Genomic DNA, 15,000 nt, shown 5'->3' on the forward strand with positions numbered 1-15,000 from the left:
GGCTGTGTGTGTGAAGGATTGGTGCATGGATGACGGCTGTGTGTGTGAAGGATTGGTGCATGGATGACGGCTGTGTGTGTGAAGGATTGGTGCATGGATGACGGCTGTGTGTGTGAAGGATTGGTGCATGGATGACGGCTGTGTGTGTGAAGGATTGGTGCATGGATGACGGCTGTGTGTGTGAAGGATTGGTGCATGGATGACGGCTGTGTGTGTGAAGGATTGGTGCATGGATGACGGCTGTGTGTGTGAAGGATTGGTGCATGGATGACGGCTGTGTGTGTGAAGGATTGGTGCATGGATGACGGCTGTGTGTGTGAAGGATTGGTGCATGGATGACGGCTGTGTGTGTGAAGGATTGGTGCATGGATGACGGCTGTGTGTGTGAAGGATTGGTGCATGGATGATGGCTGTGTGTGTGAAGGATTGGTGCATGGATGATGGCTGTGTGTGTGAAGGATTGGTGCATGGATGACGGCTGTGTGTGTGAAGGATTGGTGCATGGATGACGGCTGTGTGTGTGAAGGATTGGTGCATGGATGATGGCTGTGTGTGTGAAGGATTGGTGCATGGATGATGGCTGTGTGTGTGAAGGATTGGTGCATGGATGATGGCTGTGTGTGTGAAGGATTGGTGCATGGATGACGGCTGTGTGTGTGAAGGATTGGTGCATGGATGACGGCTGTGTGTGTGAAGGATTGGTGCATGGATGACGGCTGTGTGTGTGAAGGATTGGTGCATGGATGATGGCTGTGTGTGTGAAGGATTGGTGCATGGATGACGGCTGTGTGTGTGAAGGATTGGTGCATGGATGACGGCTGTGTGTGTGAAGGATTGGTGCATGGATGATGGCTGTGTGTGTGAAGGATTGGTGCATGGATGATGGCTGTGTGTGTGAAGGATTGGTGCATGGATGATGGCTGTGTGTGTGAAGGATTGGTGCATGGATGATGGCTGTGTGTGTGAAGGATTGGTGCATGGATGACGGCTGTGTGTGTGAAGGATTGGTGCATGGATGACGGCTGTGTGTGTGAAGGATTGGTGCATGGATGATGGCTGTGTGTGTGAAGGATTGGTGCATGGATGATGGCTGTGTGTGTGAAGGATTGGTGCATGGATGATGGCTGTGTGTGTGAAGGATTGGTGCATGGATGATGGCTGTGTGTGTGAAGGATTGGTGCATGGATGACGGCTGTGTGTGTGAAGGATTGGTGCATGGATGATGGCTGTGTGTGTGAAGGATTGGTGCATGGATGATGGCTGTGTGTGTGAAGGATTGGTGCATGGATGACGGCTGTGTGTGTGAAGGATTGGTGCATGGATGATGGCTGTGTGTGTGAAGGATTGGTGCATGGATGATGGCTGTGTGTGTGAAGGATTGGTGCATGGATGACGGCTGTGTGTGTGAAGGATTGGTGCATGGATGATGGCTGTGTGTGTGAAGGATTGGTGCATGGATGACGGCTGAGAGTGCAGTTTTTTGTCTTTGTTTTTTGTTTATGATTTTTTTTTGGGGGGGGGGGGTGGGGGTGGGGGGGGGGGGGGTGGGGGGGTGGGGGTGATCATATATGCCTGTGTGTATGTGTATGTGCCTGTGTATATGTATGTGGATGTCTCTGTATGTGTATGCATATATGCATTATCTGGATGAGTACCCCCCCAAAAAAAACCCCCCAAAACAAACAAACAACCCCCAAGCCATCATCCATGCACCGTTGTTTTTACATCTTCATCTACCTCATGCTGATGATAGTCATATTCTGTTGTTGTTTTTATCTTTTTTTTTCTTCATTTCTCTTTTTTTGTCATCCTTTTTCTTCTCAGAATATTTTCTTCTTTTTCTGTCTGCTTCTACTTCAAGGTGATGATAATAATATGATGGTGATCATCATCATTGTCATTGTCTCCATTGCCAGGTGATGGTGATATGATGGTGATCATCATCATTGTCATTGTCTCCATTGCCAGATGATAGTGATATGATGGTGATCATCATCATTGTCATTGTCTCCATTGCCAGATGATAGTGATATGATGGTGATCATCATCATTGTCATTGTCTCCATTGCCAGATGATAGTGATATGATGGTCATCATCATCATTGTCATTGTCTCCATTGCCAGATGATAGTGATATGATGATGATCATCATCATTGTCATTGTCTCCATTGCCAGATGATAGTGATATGATGGTCATCATCATCATTGTCATTGTCTCCATTGCCAGGTGATAGTGATATGATGGTCATCATCATCATTGTCATTGTCTCCATTGCCAGATGATAGTGATATGATGGTCATCATCATCATTGTCATTGTCTCCATTGCCAGATGATAGTGCTATGATGGTCATCATCATCATTGTCATTGTCTCCATTGCCAGGTGATGGTGATATGATGATGATCATCATCATTGTCATTGTCTCCATTGCCAGGTGATGGTGATATGATGATGATCATCATCATTGTCATTGTCTCCATTGCCAGGTGATGGTGATATGATGATGATCATCATCATTGTCATTGTCTCCATTGCCAGATGATAGTGATATGATGGTCATCATCATCATTGTCATTGTCTCCATTGCCAGATGATAGTGATATGATGGTGATCATCATCATTGTCATTGTCTCCATTGCCAGGTGATGGTGATATGATGGTGATCATCATCATTGTCATTGTCTCCATTGCCAGATGATAGTGATATGATGGTCATCATTGTCATTGTCTCCATTGCCAGATGATAGTGATATGATGATGATCATCATCATTGTCATTGTCTCCATTGCCAGGTGATGGTGATATGATGCTGATCATCATCACTGTCATTGTCTCCATTGCCAGGTGATGGTGATATGATGGTGATCATCATCATTGTCATTGTCTCCATTGCCAGGTGATGGTGATATGATGGTGATCATCATCATTGTCATTGTCTCCATTGCCAGATGATAGTGATATGATGGTCATCATCATCATTGTCATTGTCTTCATTGCCATCATCATTATGTATATTGTCATTAATTATCATAACTGATGTTGTTGTTGCTGCTGTCTGCACTTCTGGGAGTTTGTGATATTGTTTGATATTGTGATAAACATGGGTCTGTGTGAGTATGCATGTGTGTATGGCTGTGTTTATGTGTGTGTGCACATGTGTGTATGTGCATGTATGTATTTGTGCATGCAGATGCCATATGTAGTTTGTTTCCCATTGTGGCCAAGTGGACACAGTAACTCCACGTTGTGTACTCTGCACCAGTAACAGCTCAGGGAGAAAACTATGAGAAACATTCCCCTTGCGGATTTCACAATTGACAGCTTTTCACAAGGTCAGGTGTTACCCAGTCACAAAGTTTAACTCGGTCAGGACTGGAGCCACCAGCCATCCACTGATAAATGATACTTAACCCCTTGACCACTGAAGCTTGTGGAAATGTCAGTGTGGCCTGAATTTTGAAGTGCAGGAACTGCTCTTTGTGCTTTGTGTTCCCTTCTTTTTGAAGTGGTGTAACTGAGTTTGATGAACAGACAGTAACACAGTCCCCAGAGGAAGAAGTCCAAAGCGGTGACTAATGCGCGCACACGCGCGTGTGTGTGTGTGTATGTGTGTGCGTGTGTGTGTGTGTGTGTGTGTGTGTGTAGGAAATGTACCTGCTGTGTTGTATCACTTGCTTGTGTGTATTGTGTGTATGGGTGTATGGAGGAGGGGGAGGGGGGGAGGGGTTCCTGTCTTCTTGATCATCAGAGGTGCTGACCTGCTGGTGCCTTCGTCCCACTTTCCTTGTGTGTACTTACTCTGAAGATCAAACATGCAACAAGAGACCGTAATGTGTGTCAGCCGTTCAATTGCTAGTGAAAATACAAACAGCATGTACAGCCCTGAACACAGAAATCGGCTGCCTAAACAGATGATTGTATATACATGAAAGAGCACTGGCAGTCACAAGTGAAAGAAAGAGTTGCCACCTAGCACAGCGGAAGAAGAAGAAGTAAATTTTCCAAAGCGTACAAAGAGCAGGGTCATTTGCCGAATCAGACTGTAATCAGGAAGGTGGCTTGAAAATAACATTGGGATGGGCACGAGCTTAGCATGGCTTCAGAAAAACCACTTCAGGGCTACGTCGTCACATGCCTTGTTAGAAACAGCCTGGGCTTTAGAAATGTTGAATATCACAGGCTCTCTCACAGATTGTCTCTTCTCTTGCCACGGCCCAGCGAGCGCCTTTACCTGTTTGAAAATCCATGCACACACAAAGCACACACCACACCCACACCCTCCTTGCCAACTGGTTGAGGTTGGGTGATTCATACTGTATTGGAGGTCTCTGCAACCTCTTCATATAGGACAAAGTAAAAGGCGTGTTTAGGGTGGGGTTGGGGTTGTTTAACGTCACCGTTACGCAAGGCCATGGGTAAAAGTCGCATTTCAAAAGAAAAAAATTTTTTGATATGGATCAGTAGTCACACCAGTTCACAGTCTTTCACCTTTGAATCATGCGTTTGTTTGTTATGTATCTGTGAGAACATCTTGAGAAAAATTCTTCATGAGCTTCTTCTTTCGTTGTGTTACTTTAAAAAAAAAAGTTTTTGTTGTTGAGCTGTTGTTGTAGTTTTTGTTGTTGGGTTGTTGTTGTTGTTGGGCTGGTGCTGTTGTATTGTTGGGCTGTTGTTGTAGTTGTACTTGTTGGGCTGGAGCTGTTGTTGTTGTAGTTGTAACAGTGTTGTTGGGCTGTTGTTGTAGTTGTTGGGCTGGTGCTGTTGTAGTTGATGGGCTGTTGTAGTTGTTGGGCTGGTGTTGTAGTTGTTGGGCTGTTGTAGTTGTTGGGCTGGTGTTGTTGTTGGGCTGTTGTAGTTGTTGGGCTGGTGTTGTAGTTGTTGGGCTGGTGTTGTAGTTGTTGGGCTGTTGTAGTTGTTGGGCTGTTGTAGTTGTTGAGCTGGGGCTGTTGTAGTTGTCACAGTGTTGTTGGGCTGTTGTTGTAGTTGTTGGGCTGGTGCTGTTGTAGTTGATGGGCTGTTGTAGTTGTTGGGCTGGTGTTGTAGTTGTTGGGCTGGTGTTGTAGTTGTTGGGCTGATGATGTAGTTGTTGGGCTGATGTTGTAGTTGGTGGGCTGTTGTAGTTGTTAGGCTGGTGTTGTAGTTGTTGGGCTGTTGTAGTTGTTGGGCTGGTGTTGTAGTTGTTGGGCTGATGATGTAGTTGTTGGGCTGATGTTGTAGTTGTTGGGCTGATGATGTAGTTGTTAGGCTGGTGTTGTAGTTGTTGGGCTGGTGTTGTAGTTGTTGGGCTGATGTTGTAGTTGTTGGGCTGATGTTGTAGTTGTTGGGCTGGTGTTGTTGTTGGGCTGATGTTGTTGTTGTTGGGCTGTTGTTGTTGTTGGGCTAGGGCTGTTGTTGTTGTTGGGCTTTGGTTGTTTTGTCGTTGTAGTTGTGGTTGTTGGGCTGGGGCTGTTGTTGTTGTAGTTGTTGTAGTGTTGTTGGGCTGTTGTTGTAATTGTAGTTGTTGGGCTGGTGCTGTTGTTGTTGTTGGGCTGTTGTAGTTGATGGGCTTGGGCTGTTGTTGTTGGGCTGGCGTTGTTGTTGTTGGGCTGTTGTTGGTGTTGTTGGGCTGTTTCTGTTGTAGTTGTTGGGCTGTTGCTGTTGTAGTTGTTTGGCTGTTGTAGTTGTTGGGCTGTTGTAGTTGTAGTTGTTGGGCTCTTGTTGTTGTTGTGCTGTTGTAGTTGTTGTGCTGGTGCTGTTGTTGTTGTTGGCCTGTTGTGGTTGTTGGGCTGGTGCTGTTGTTAGTTGTTGGGCTGGTGCTGTTGTAGTTGTTGGGCTGTTGTTGTAGTTGTTGGGCTGTTGTAGTTGTTGGACTCTTGCTGTTGTAGTTGTTGGGTTGTTGTAGTTGTTGGGCTGTTGTAGTTGTTGGGCTGTTGTAGTTGTTGGGCTGGTGCTGTTGTATTGTTGTAATTGCTGTTGCCAAGATCATACAGTAGACACATGAAGTTGTGGAGTAGTGGCATAACGGCAAAGCCCCCCACCCCCACCCCCCCCCACCCCCCAACCCCCTTTCCCCCACTAGACCTTGAGTGGTGGCCTGGGTATGTGTTTTTCAGGTGAGACAATAAACTGAGGCCCCGCATGTTGCAAGCTCTTTGTGCTCGTAAAAGAACTGACAGCGACAAAAAGGGCAGTCTGTGGCAAACTTATGTAGAAAAATTCACTGGTGACAGTGAAACGAATGCACTGTTGACAGAAAAAAAAGGAGGTGGTGCTGCATTGTCTGTGGTGATGCGTGGAGAGAGCAGCCTGAATTTCACGCACAGTAATTTGTTGTGACAAAAATGTAATACAATACAATACAATGCAATGCGACCCAACCCAAAACAATGCAGTACAATGCAATGCAATGCAATACAGTGCAATCCAACGCAATACAGTACAACCCAGTACGATGCAATACAATCTAATGCAATCCATTGCAGTCCAATCCAATCCAATCCAGTATAATAAAAACAATACAGTCCTTTCCAATCCAGTCCAATATAATCAAGAACAATACAGTCCTTTCCAATCCAATCCAATCCAATCCAATATAATCAAAAACAATACAGTCCTTTCCAATCCAATCCAATCCAGTACAATCAAAAACAATACAGTCCTTTCCAGTCCAATCCAATCCAATCCAATCCAATATAATCAAAAGCAATACAGCCCTTTCCAATCCAATCCAATCCAATATAATCAAAAGCAATACAGCCCTTTCCAACCCAATCCAATCCAATATAATCAAAAACAATACAGTCCTTTCCAATCCAATCCAATCCAGTCCAATATAATCAAAAACAATACAGTCCTTTCCAATCCAATCCAATCCAATATATAATCAAAAACAATACAGTCCTTTCCAATCCAATCCAGTCCAATATAATCAAAACAATTCAGTCCTTTCCAGTCCAATCCAATCCTCCTTTCCAATCTAATCCAGTCCTATACAGTGCAAATACAATGAAGTAGACACATGTCACCATGTGTGTAAAGACCATTAACCCGGACTCCAGTGAAAAAAACAGGTCTCAATTCCCTTGCCTGAGACAGCTGTGCAAACACAAAAAAACAGCATTGATTTGCACAGACCACAAAAACTTTGTTTACAATGTGACTGAAATGGACCCGGCAAAGCCATTTCCACGATTGGATTGGGCCGGGGGTAATATGAAACAGATACAAAAGTCGTTGTTTTCAGGATGTGGGGTGTGGGGGGATGCATTGGGGGTGGGGGTATGGAAGGTAGTTGCACATGAGTGTGTGTGTGTGTGTGCATGTCTGTGTATGTGTGTGTGTCAGTGTGCTTGTCTGTGTGTGTGTGTGTGTGTGTGTGTGTGTTGAGGGGGGTAAGGGGTGTTCACACGAATCCATTCCTGACTGATAATGTCTGGTTGACATGGACAGAGCCTGATTGCCTCAGAATTGCAGTGTATTGTTTGACTCTGTTTTTGTCACAACAGATTCCTCTGGACGAAATTCAGCTGCTCTTCCTGGGGAGAGCACGTTGCCATAGTGAACCACCACCAATATGAGTTTGACTGAAAAGGGCAAAATTGTATTGTATTGCATTGCATTGTATTGTATTGTACTGCATTGCTCTTTAGTCACAACAGACTTCTCTGTGTGTGAAATTTGGGCTACTCTCCCCAGGGAGAGCGCATTGCTCCAGTGAGAGCACGCCACCCTTTTTATTATTTTTCTGCCTGCAAGTGTATGTGTTTTGCCCATCAGAGTGGGATTTCTACACAATGTTTGTCCATCAGAGTGGGTTTTCTACAGAATGTTTGCCCATCAGAGTGGGATTTCTACACAATGTTTGCCCATCAGAGTGGGATTTCTACACAATGTTTGTCCATCAGAGTGGGTTTTCTACACAATGTTTCCATCAGAGTGGGATTTCTACACAATGTTTGTCCATCAGAGTGGGTTTTCTACACAATGTTTCCATCAGAGTGGGATTTCTACACAATGTTTGTCCATCAGAGTGGGTTTTCTACACAATGTTTGCCCATCAGAGTGGGATTTCTACACAATGTTTGTCCATCAGAGTGGGTTTTCTACACAATGTTTGTCCATCAGAGTGGGTTTTCTACACAATGTTTGCCCATCAGAGTGGGATTTCTACACAATGTTTGCCCATCAGAGTGGGATTTCTACAGAATGTTTGTCCATCAGAGTGGGATTTCTACACAATGTTTGTCCATCAGAGTGGGATTCCTGCACAATGTTTTGCCCATCAGAGTGGGATTTCTACAGAATGTTTGCCCATCAGAGTGGGTTTTCTACAGAATGTTTGCCCATCAGAGTGGGTTTTCTACACAATGTTAGCCCATCAGAGTGGGATTTCTACACAATGTTTGTCCATCAGAGTGGGATTTCTACAGAATGTTTGCCCATCAGAGTGGGTTTTCTACACAATGTTAGCCCATCAGAGTGGGATTTCTACACAATGTTGCCAGAGACAACCCTTGAACCATGGGTTCTTTTACATGTGCTTAGCGTATGCTGCACATGGGGCCTCGGCTTTATTGCCCCATTTGAATGACTAGTATCCAGACCACCACTCAGTGTCTAGTGGAGGGGGGTGGAATACTGGCGCGTGTGGGGAATTGAACCATTGCCCTCAGATTGTATGGTTTCCTAAGCAGACGTGTATTAGGCCAACACTCCACACCTGGGCCAGGTTCATGACATTTACACCTGACAGTCTTGGTGGGTGGGCCACATGAAAAAGAGGGTCAAGTGCATGGGGGGAAAGAGTTGCAGTTCACCTGGCTAGCCCTGCCAGTTTAGTGGGTACAGTAACTGCCTCTAAAGACTGAGGAGGCCGTTACCAGGTTTGTGTGGACCTAAACTACCTGCTTCAGATGTCGCAAAGGTTTCTGTACCTGTACCAGAAATTAACTGCACATTTTGTGTAAATCGGTAACCTGAAAAGAGAATAATGCTCCGTTTGTAGTCTTCTGACATCAGTCGCTAGTATTATAATTTTTCTCTCTGTCTGGTATTTCAAGATTTGAACCCAGGAACTTTAAATTATAAATCTTATGTTTCAACCACTTGGCTGTTAGCGCTTTTGTCAACTGGTAACTTTGAATTGAGAGATGGAGAAGTTAAGGCACAGTGTGTGTGTGTGTGTGTGTGTTTGCCACAACAGAGTCAGCATCTGTGTCAACAATGAAACTGACAGTTTGAGAACCTTTTCTATTCTGTACTATGGATCATTTGCACAGTTAGGATAAAGTGTGTATATCATGTGTGAGTGTGTGTGCTGATGTACGTATGTGTGCACTTACACACACAAAAAAGCAACAACAACAACGACCCCCCCCCCCCCCCAAAAAAAAAAAAAAAAAAAAAAAAAGAAAAAAAAGCGGAATGTCATACAGAACTTTTGAAGCAAAACAAACTGTTAGACACTTTAAAAAAATCAGCATCTTCAAACAATTTTTCTGGATATCTAGATATAGTGTGTGTGTGTGTGTGTGTGAGAGAGAGAGAGAGAGAGAAGTCAGCACGTTTTGTTAATCCTCTCTCCCTATCTGTCTCTCTCTCTCTCTCTTTCAATGGCTGACAGCGTATTGGTTTTATACAGAGGTCAGGCCGATCGGCTCTTTTTTTTCTTTTCTGTTCCCCCCCCCCCCACCCCCCACCCCAAGGTGCAGCTTTCCGCACACTTTAACACCACCTTGAAATTGAAACGGAATTTTCAATGCGCTTTTTGATGCACGAAGCACACCATACCTACAGAGCGAGAGAGAGAGAGAGAGAGCACCTGCCTGTGTGACGACGAAGAAACTGAGGAAAGTTTGCCAGGTTGTAGGTGGTGAAAAAATCAAGTCGCATTTTGACGCTATGTAGTACACCATACAAAACTTCTCTCTCTCTCTTTTTTTTCTTTTTCATTTTGGGTTATTTGTGTTTTCTTTGATGATAAGACACCTTGTGTGGGAGCGAGGGAGGGGCACTGGGTGGAGTCGTGAGAGGTGCGCTGGGGTGGATCTGTTTGGGGGCCTCGTTATATTGCGAAGTAAAAACGAAAGGAAAAAAAAAGAAAGGAGTGGTTGAACGATATACTTCGTGACTCTCTTTGCTTGTTGAAGTGTGTCATTTGGACAAGCCGGTCCTGCCGTGTTTCCTTGCTGTTCCGTGCGTGAGAGGGAGAGAGACTCGGGTAGACAGAGAGAGTGAGTGAGTGAGTGAAAGCTAAACGTTTGGTGGCTGCGGTACCCTATCGTTGACAGTTTGTGGCAGTTCACTTGCGGGTGTGTTGTGGGTGTGCGTGCTGTTGCTGCTGCTGTCGTCACCGCTGTTTATGGAGACGCGGGTAGACTGGGGGCCCAAGTATGGTGTTGAAATATTTGTTGTTGTTATTGTTGTTGTTGTTTGTTGTTGTTACATTTCTGCTTGGTGTGTAGGGATTGTTGTTCGGTGTGTGTGTGTGTGTGTGTGTGTTGAGGGGTGTGGCGTTCGTGTGTGTGTGTGTGTGTGTTGAGGGATGTGGTGTGTGTGTGTGTTTTGAGGGGTGTGGTGTTTGTTTGTGTGTGTGTGTGTTGAGGGATGTGGTGTGTGTGTTGAGGGATGTGGTGTTGTGGGATGTGTGTGTGGGTGTGTGTGTGTGTGTGTGTTGAGGGATGTGGTGTGTGTGTGTGTGTATGTGTTGAGGGGTGTGGTGTTTGTGTGTGTGTGTGTGTGTTTGTGCGCGCGCGCACGCGCGTGTGTGTGTGTGAGTGTGTGTGTGTGTGTGTTGAGGGATGTGGTGTGTGTGTGCGTGTGTGTGTGTGTGTTGAAGGAGGAGAGGGTTGGATCAGGGATGGAGAACAAGAAGTTTTGTCATTTGACTTTTCCTTGATTTCGTTGATTGGTTGCTGTCGGTCTGTCAACGCTCTGTCTGTTTCCTCTGCCTGTCTGTCTGTCTCTCTCTCTCTCTCTATTGTGTATTGACAAAAACTACTTTCCGAACACATTTAAGAAAGCGAGAGTTATTCCTAATTACAAATCAGGGGACACCACCGATCCTTCAAACTACAGGCCAATTTCCATTATTTCTGTTCTTTCAAAACCACTGGAAAAGCACATAAACAAGCATATTTCATATCACTTTGATGTCAATGAGCTTTTACATCCAGCTCAGTCCAGACGAAAACATTCATGCCACACAGCATTAGTCAACATTGTAGATGACTGGTTTACCAATGTCAATAACAATATATATTGTGGTGTTATATTTGTTGATTTAAAAAAAAGCATTTGATGTGATAGACCACAAACTCTTACTTAGAAAACTTGAACTATATGGTCTGTCAACCAATAGTCTTAGTTTGTTTAAATTCTAAATGACAAACAGACAAGAATATGACAGTGAGTACACCAGTCTCCGCATCAACAACACTTGATTATGGCATTCCTCAGGGGTCCATTCTAGGCCCTTTACTTTTCTCAATGTACATAAAAGACCTGCCGCTCCATATGAAATCCGTCTGCGAACTGTTTGCGGATGATACTGCAATCCACACTTTTCATACTGACATTGTCACTCTTGCAAAAGACTTACAAGAAAGTACTGATGAACTCGTTAGATGGACCGAACTAAACCACATGTCTCTTCACCCACAAAAAACAAAATGCATGTTAATCACAACCAGACAAAGAGGCAAAACACTATATATAATTTTCCTTCCATCCAAATTAAAGGCGAACCTATTGAACATGTCAGTGATCTTAAAGTTCAGGGGATCATAGTTGACAACAATCTCACCTGGAATCCTCACATAAATTCCCTTTGGAAAAAAACAGCCCAGAAAACCCATCAGCTATCCAGAATCAAACATTTCCTTGACCTTCACTCAGGGAAATTATTTATTCAAGCACATAAATAGTCTACAATAGATTATGCATCAACACTATGGAACTCCGCAAGTGCGAACACCATGAAACCATTACAGAATCTTCATAATCGGGGGTTGAAGCTGGTACTCCTTAAAAAGAATACCCTTTTAGATTCAGACTATAAGCAAGCGAATATTCTCCCACTTCTTCTTCTGCGTTCACTCGTATGCACACGAGTGGGCTTTTACGTGTATGACCGTTTTTACCCCGCCATGTAGGCAGCCATACTCCGTTTTCGGGGGTAGTTCTCCCACTAATCCGTAGATTAGAGTACAATAAAGGAATCATGATGCAAAAGATTATGACAGGTAATGCACCACCAACATTAATAGACACATTTTCGGCTGTCAGTTCATCAAGGAACCCCTGGTTTACTCAGGCGCCACCCTATGGAACTCACTCCAAGAAACAACCAACCACCTTAAAAAAAAAAAAAAAATTGCACTACCCACCTTATGTCATAATGTGTTATGTAAATAGTTCATTTTAATGATACTGTTTGTCAGATGTGTATAGTTGACTGAGAACCTCCCTCACCCTCCATCCCCCATTCTGGTCTGCAGTGTGGTGTGTGTTGTGTGTGTTTGCTTCTTTCATTTTGTTCATTATGTCCTATGCATTTTTACTAACACCATGCTTGCGCCTGTATGCTATGTGTGTGTGTGTGTGTGTGTGTGTGTGTGTGTGTGTGTGTGTGTGTGTGTGTGTGTGTTTTCTTTTAAAAAAAATTTTTTTCGATTTTTTCTCCTCTGTTCTGCATTTCTACTAACACCATGCTTTAATTTCATTTAGTATTGTGTAGTGTAGACCCTATTCAGGGCGGGGACTGGATGTAAAAAAGCACACCAGTGCTTATCTATTATCCTCGAAATAAAAAAAAATTGTCTTGTCTTGTCTTGTCTTGTCTTCTCTCTCTCTCTCTCTCTGTCTCTCTCCCCTCTCTCTCTTCATCTCTCTCTCTCTCTCTCTCTCTCTCTCTCTCTCTCTATATATATATATATATATATATCAGTGCCCCCCTCCCCTTTCCCTGTCTGTCTTATCGTCCAGTTCTTTTCCACGCGCATCAGATCGATTATATATATATATATATATATATATATATATATATATATATATATATATATATATATATATATACATACATTGCAATGCATTTATTTGAAGAGAGAAAGATATACGTGCTGTATCCTAAAATTGCTTTTTGGATCGTTATTTACTGCTTTGGTGTGTGTGTGTGTGTGTGTGTGTGTGTGTGTGTGTGTGTGTGTGTGTGTGGTCTTGAGATTGCACGGTAACGTGGATATATACGACTGCTTTACTTTGTGCGTGTGTGTTGAAAAAATATAGTGTGCACTTGGTGTGTGTGTGTTTTTTTTTTGGTCTTTGTTTAAATCAGATAATGGATATAATTATATAGTACTTGATGAAATGGGGACTAGATCGTCTGGCGCCAAGGTGTGAAGTTATTAAATCATCCGTCATCTCTCTCTCTCTCTCTCTCTCTCTCTCTCTCTCTCTCTCTCTCTCTCTCTTCTCCCTCCTCCTCTTTCTTTCTCCAGTTTTTGTGCTCGATAGCGTTCATACTGTCCGTCTCGGTCTGTCTCACCCACACACGATCAGGCCTTTCTGTATGTCTGTCTCACCCACACACGATGAGGCCTTTCTGTCTGTCTGTCTCACTCACACACGATCAGACCTTTCTGTCTGTCTGTCTCACTCACACACGATCAGACCTTTCTGTCTGTCTGTCTCACCCACACACGATGAGGCCTTTCTGTATGTCTGTCTCACCCACACACGATGAGGCCTTTCTGTCTGTCTGTCTCACTCACACACGATCAGACCTTTCTGTCTGTCTGTCTCACTCACACACGATGAGGCCTTTCTGTATGTCTGTCTCACTCACACACGATCAGACCTTTCTGTCTGTCTGTCTCACTCACACACGATCAGGCCTTTCTGTATGTCTGTCTGTCTCACTCACACACGATCAGACCTTTCTGTCTGTCTGTCTCACCCACACACGATGAGGCCTTTCTGTATGTCTGTCTCACTCACACACGATCAGGCCTTTCTGTATGTCTGTCTCACTCACACACGATCAGGCCTTTCTGTATGTCTGTCTGTCTCACTCACACACGATCAGGCCTTTCTGTCTGTCTGTCTGTCTCACTCACACACGATCAGACCTTTCTGTATGTCTGTCTCACTCACACACGATCAGGCCTTTCTGTATGTCTGTCTCACTCACACACGATCAGGCCTTTCTGTCTGTCTGTCTCACTCACACACGATCAGACCTTTCTGTATGTCTGTCTCACTCACCGATGAGGCCTTTCTGTATGTCTGTCTCACCCACACACGATCAGGCCTTTCTGTATGTCTGTCTCACTCACACACGATCAGGCCTTTCTGTATGTCTGTCTCACTCACACACGATCAGGCCTTTCTGTATGTCTGTCTCACTCACACACGATCAGACCTTTCTGTCTGTCTGTCTCACACACGATCAGACCTTTCTGTATGTCTGTCTCTCTCACACACGATCAGACCTTTCTGTCTGTCTGTCTCACCCACACACGATCAGGCCTTTCTGTTTGTCTGTCTCACTCACACACGATCAGGCCTTTCTGTCTGTCTGTCTCTCTCACACACGATCAGGCCTTTCTGTATGTCTGTCTGTCTCACTCACACACGATCAGGCCTTTCTGTATGTCTGTCTCACCCACACACGATCAGGCCTTTCTGTATGTCTGTCTCACTCACACACGATCAGACCTTTCTGTATGTCTGTCTCACTCACACACGATCAGGCCTTTCTGTCTGTCTGTCTCACCCACACACGATCAGGTCTTTCTGTATGTCTGTCTGTCTCACACACGATCAGGCCTTTCTGTCTGTCTGTCTCACTCACACACGATCAGGCCTTTCTGTATGTCTGTCTGTCTCACACACGATCAGGCCTTTCTGTATGTCTGTCTCACTCACACACGATCAGGCCTTTCTGTATGTCTGTCTCACTCACACACGATCAGACCTTTCTGTATGTCTGTCTCTCTCACACACGATCAGGCCTTTCTGT

The 15,000-nt window shown here is 44.3% G+C and overlaps 1 protein-coding gene across 3 annotated transcripts in view; it reads left to right on the top strand.

Annotated features, from left to right (window-relative positions):
• LOC143283647 (UDP-glucose 6-dehydrogenase-like) overlaps positions 1–15,000 on the top strand; it is an 89,795-nt gene that overhangs the window by 8,326 nt on the left and 66,469 nt on the right. Inside the window, exon 1 of one of the 3 annotated variants that reach the window (XM_076589850.1) lies at positions 10,138–10,213. The exons of 1 other annotated variant lie outside the window; for it this stretch is intronic. Coding sequence is in view for 1 of the 2 variants with exons in the window: in XM_076589848.1 (XP_076445963.1) it covers positions 10,342–10,370 (29 nt within the window). In the remaining variant the exon portion in view is untranslated. One more of the 3 variants, XM_076589848.1, reaches the window with a different exon arrangement.

Source organism: Babylonia areolata, chromosome 7 (assembly GCF_041734735.1).
Source record: "Babylonia areolata isolate BAREFJ2019XMU chromosome 7, ASM4173473v1, whole genome shotgun sequence".
Classification (NCBI taxonomy): Eukaryota; Metazoa; Mollusca; class Gastropoda; order Neogastropoda; family Buccinidae; genus Babylonia; species Babylonia areolata.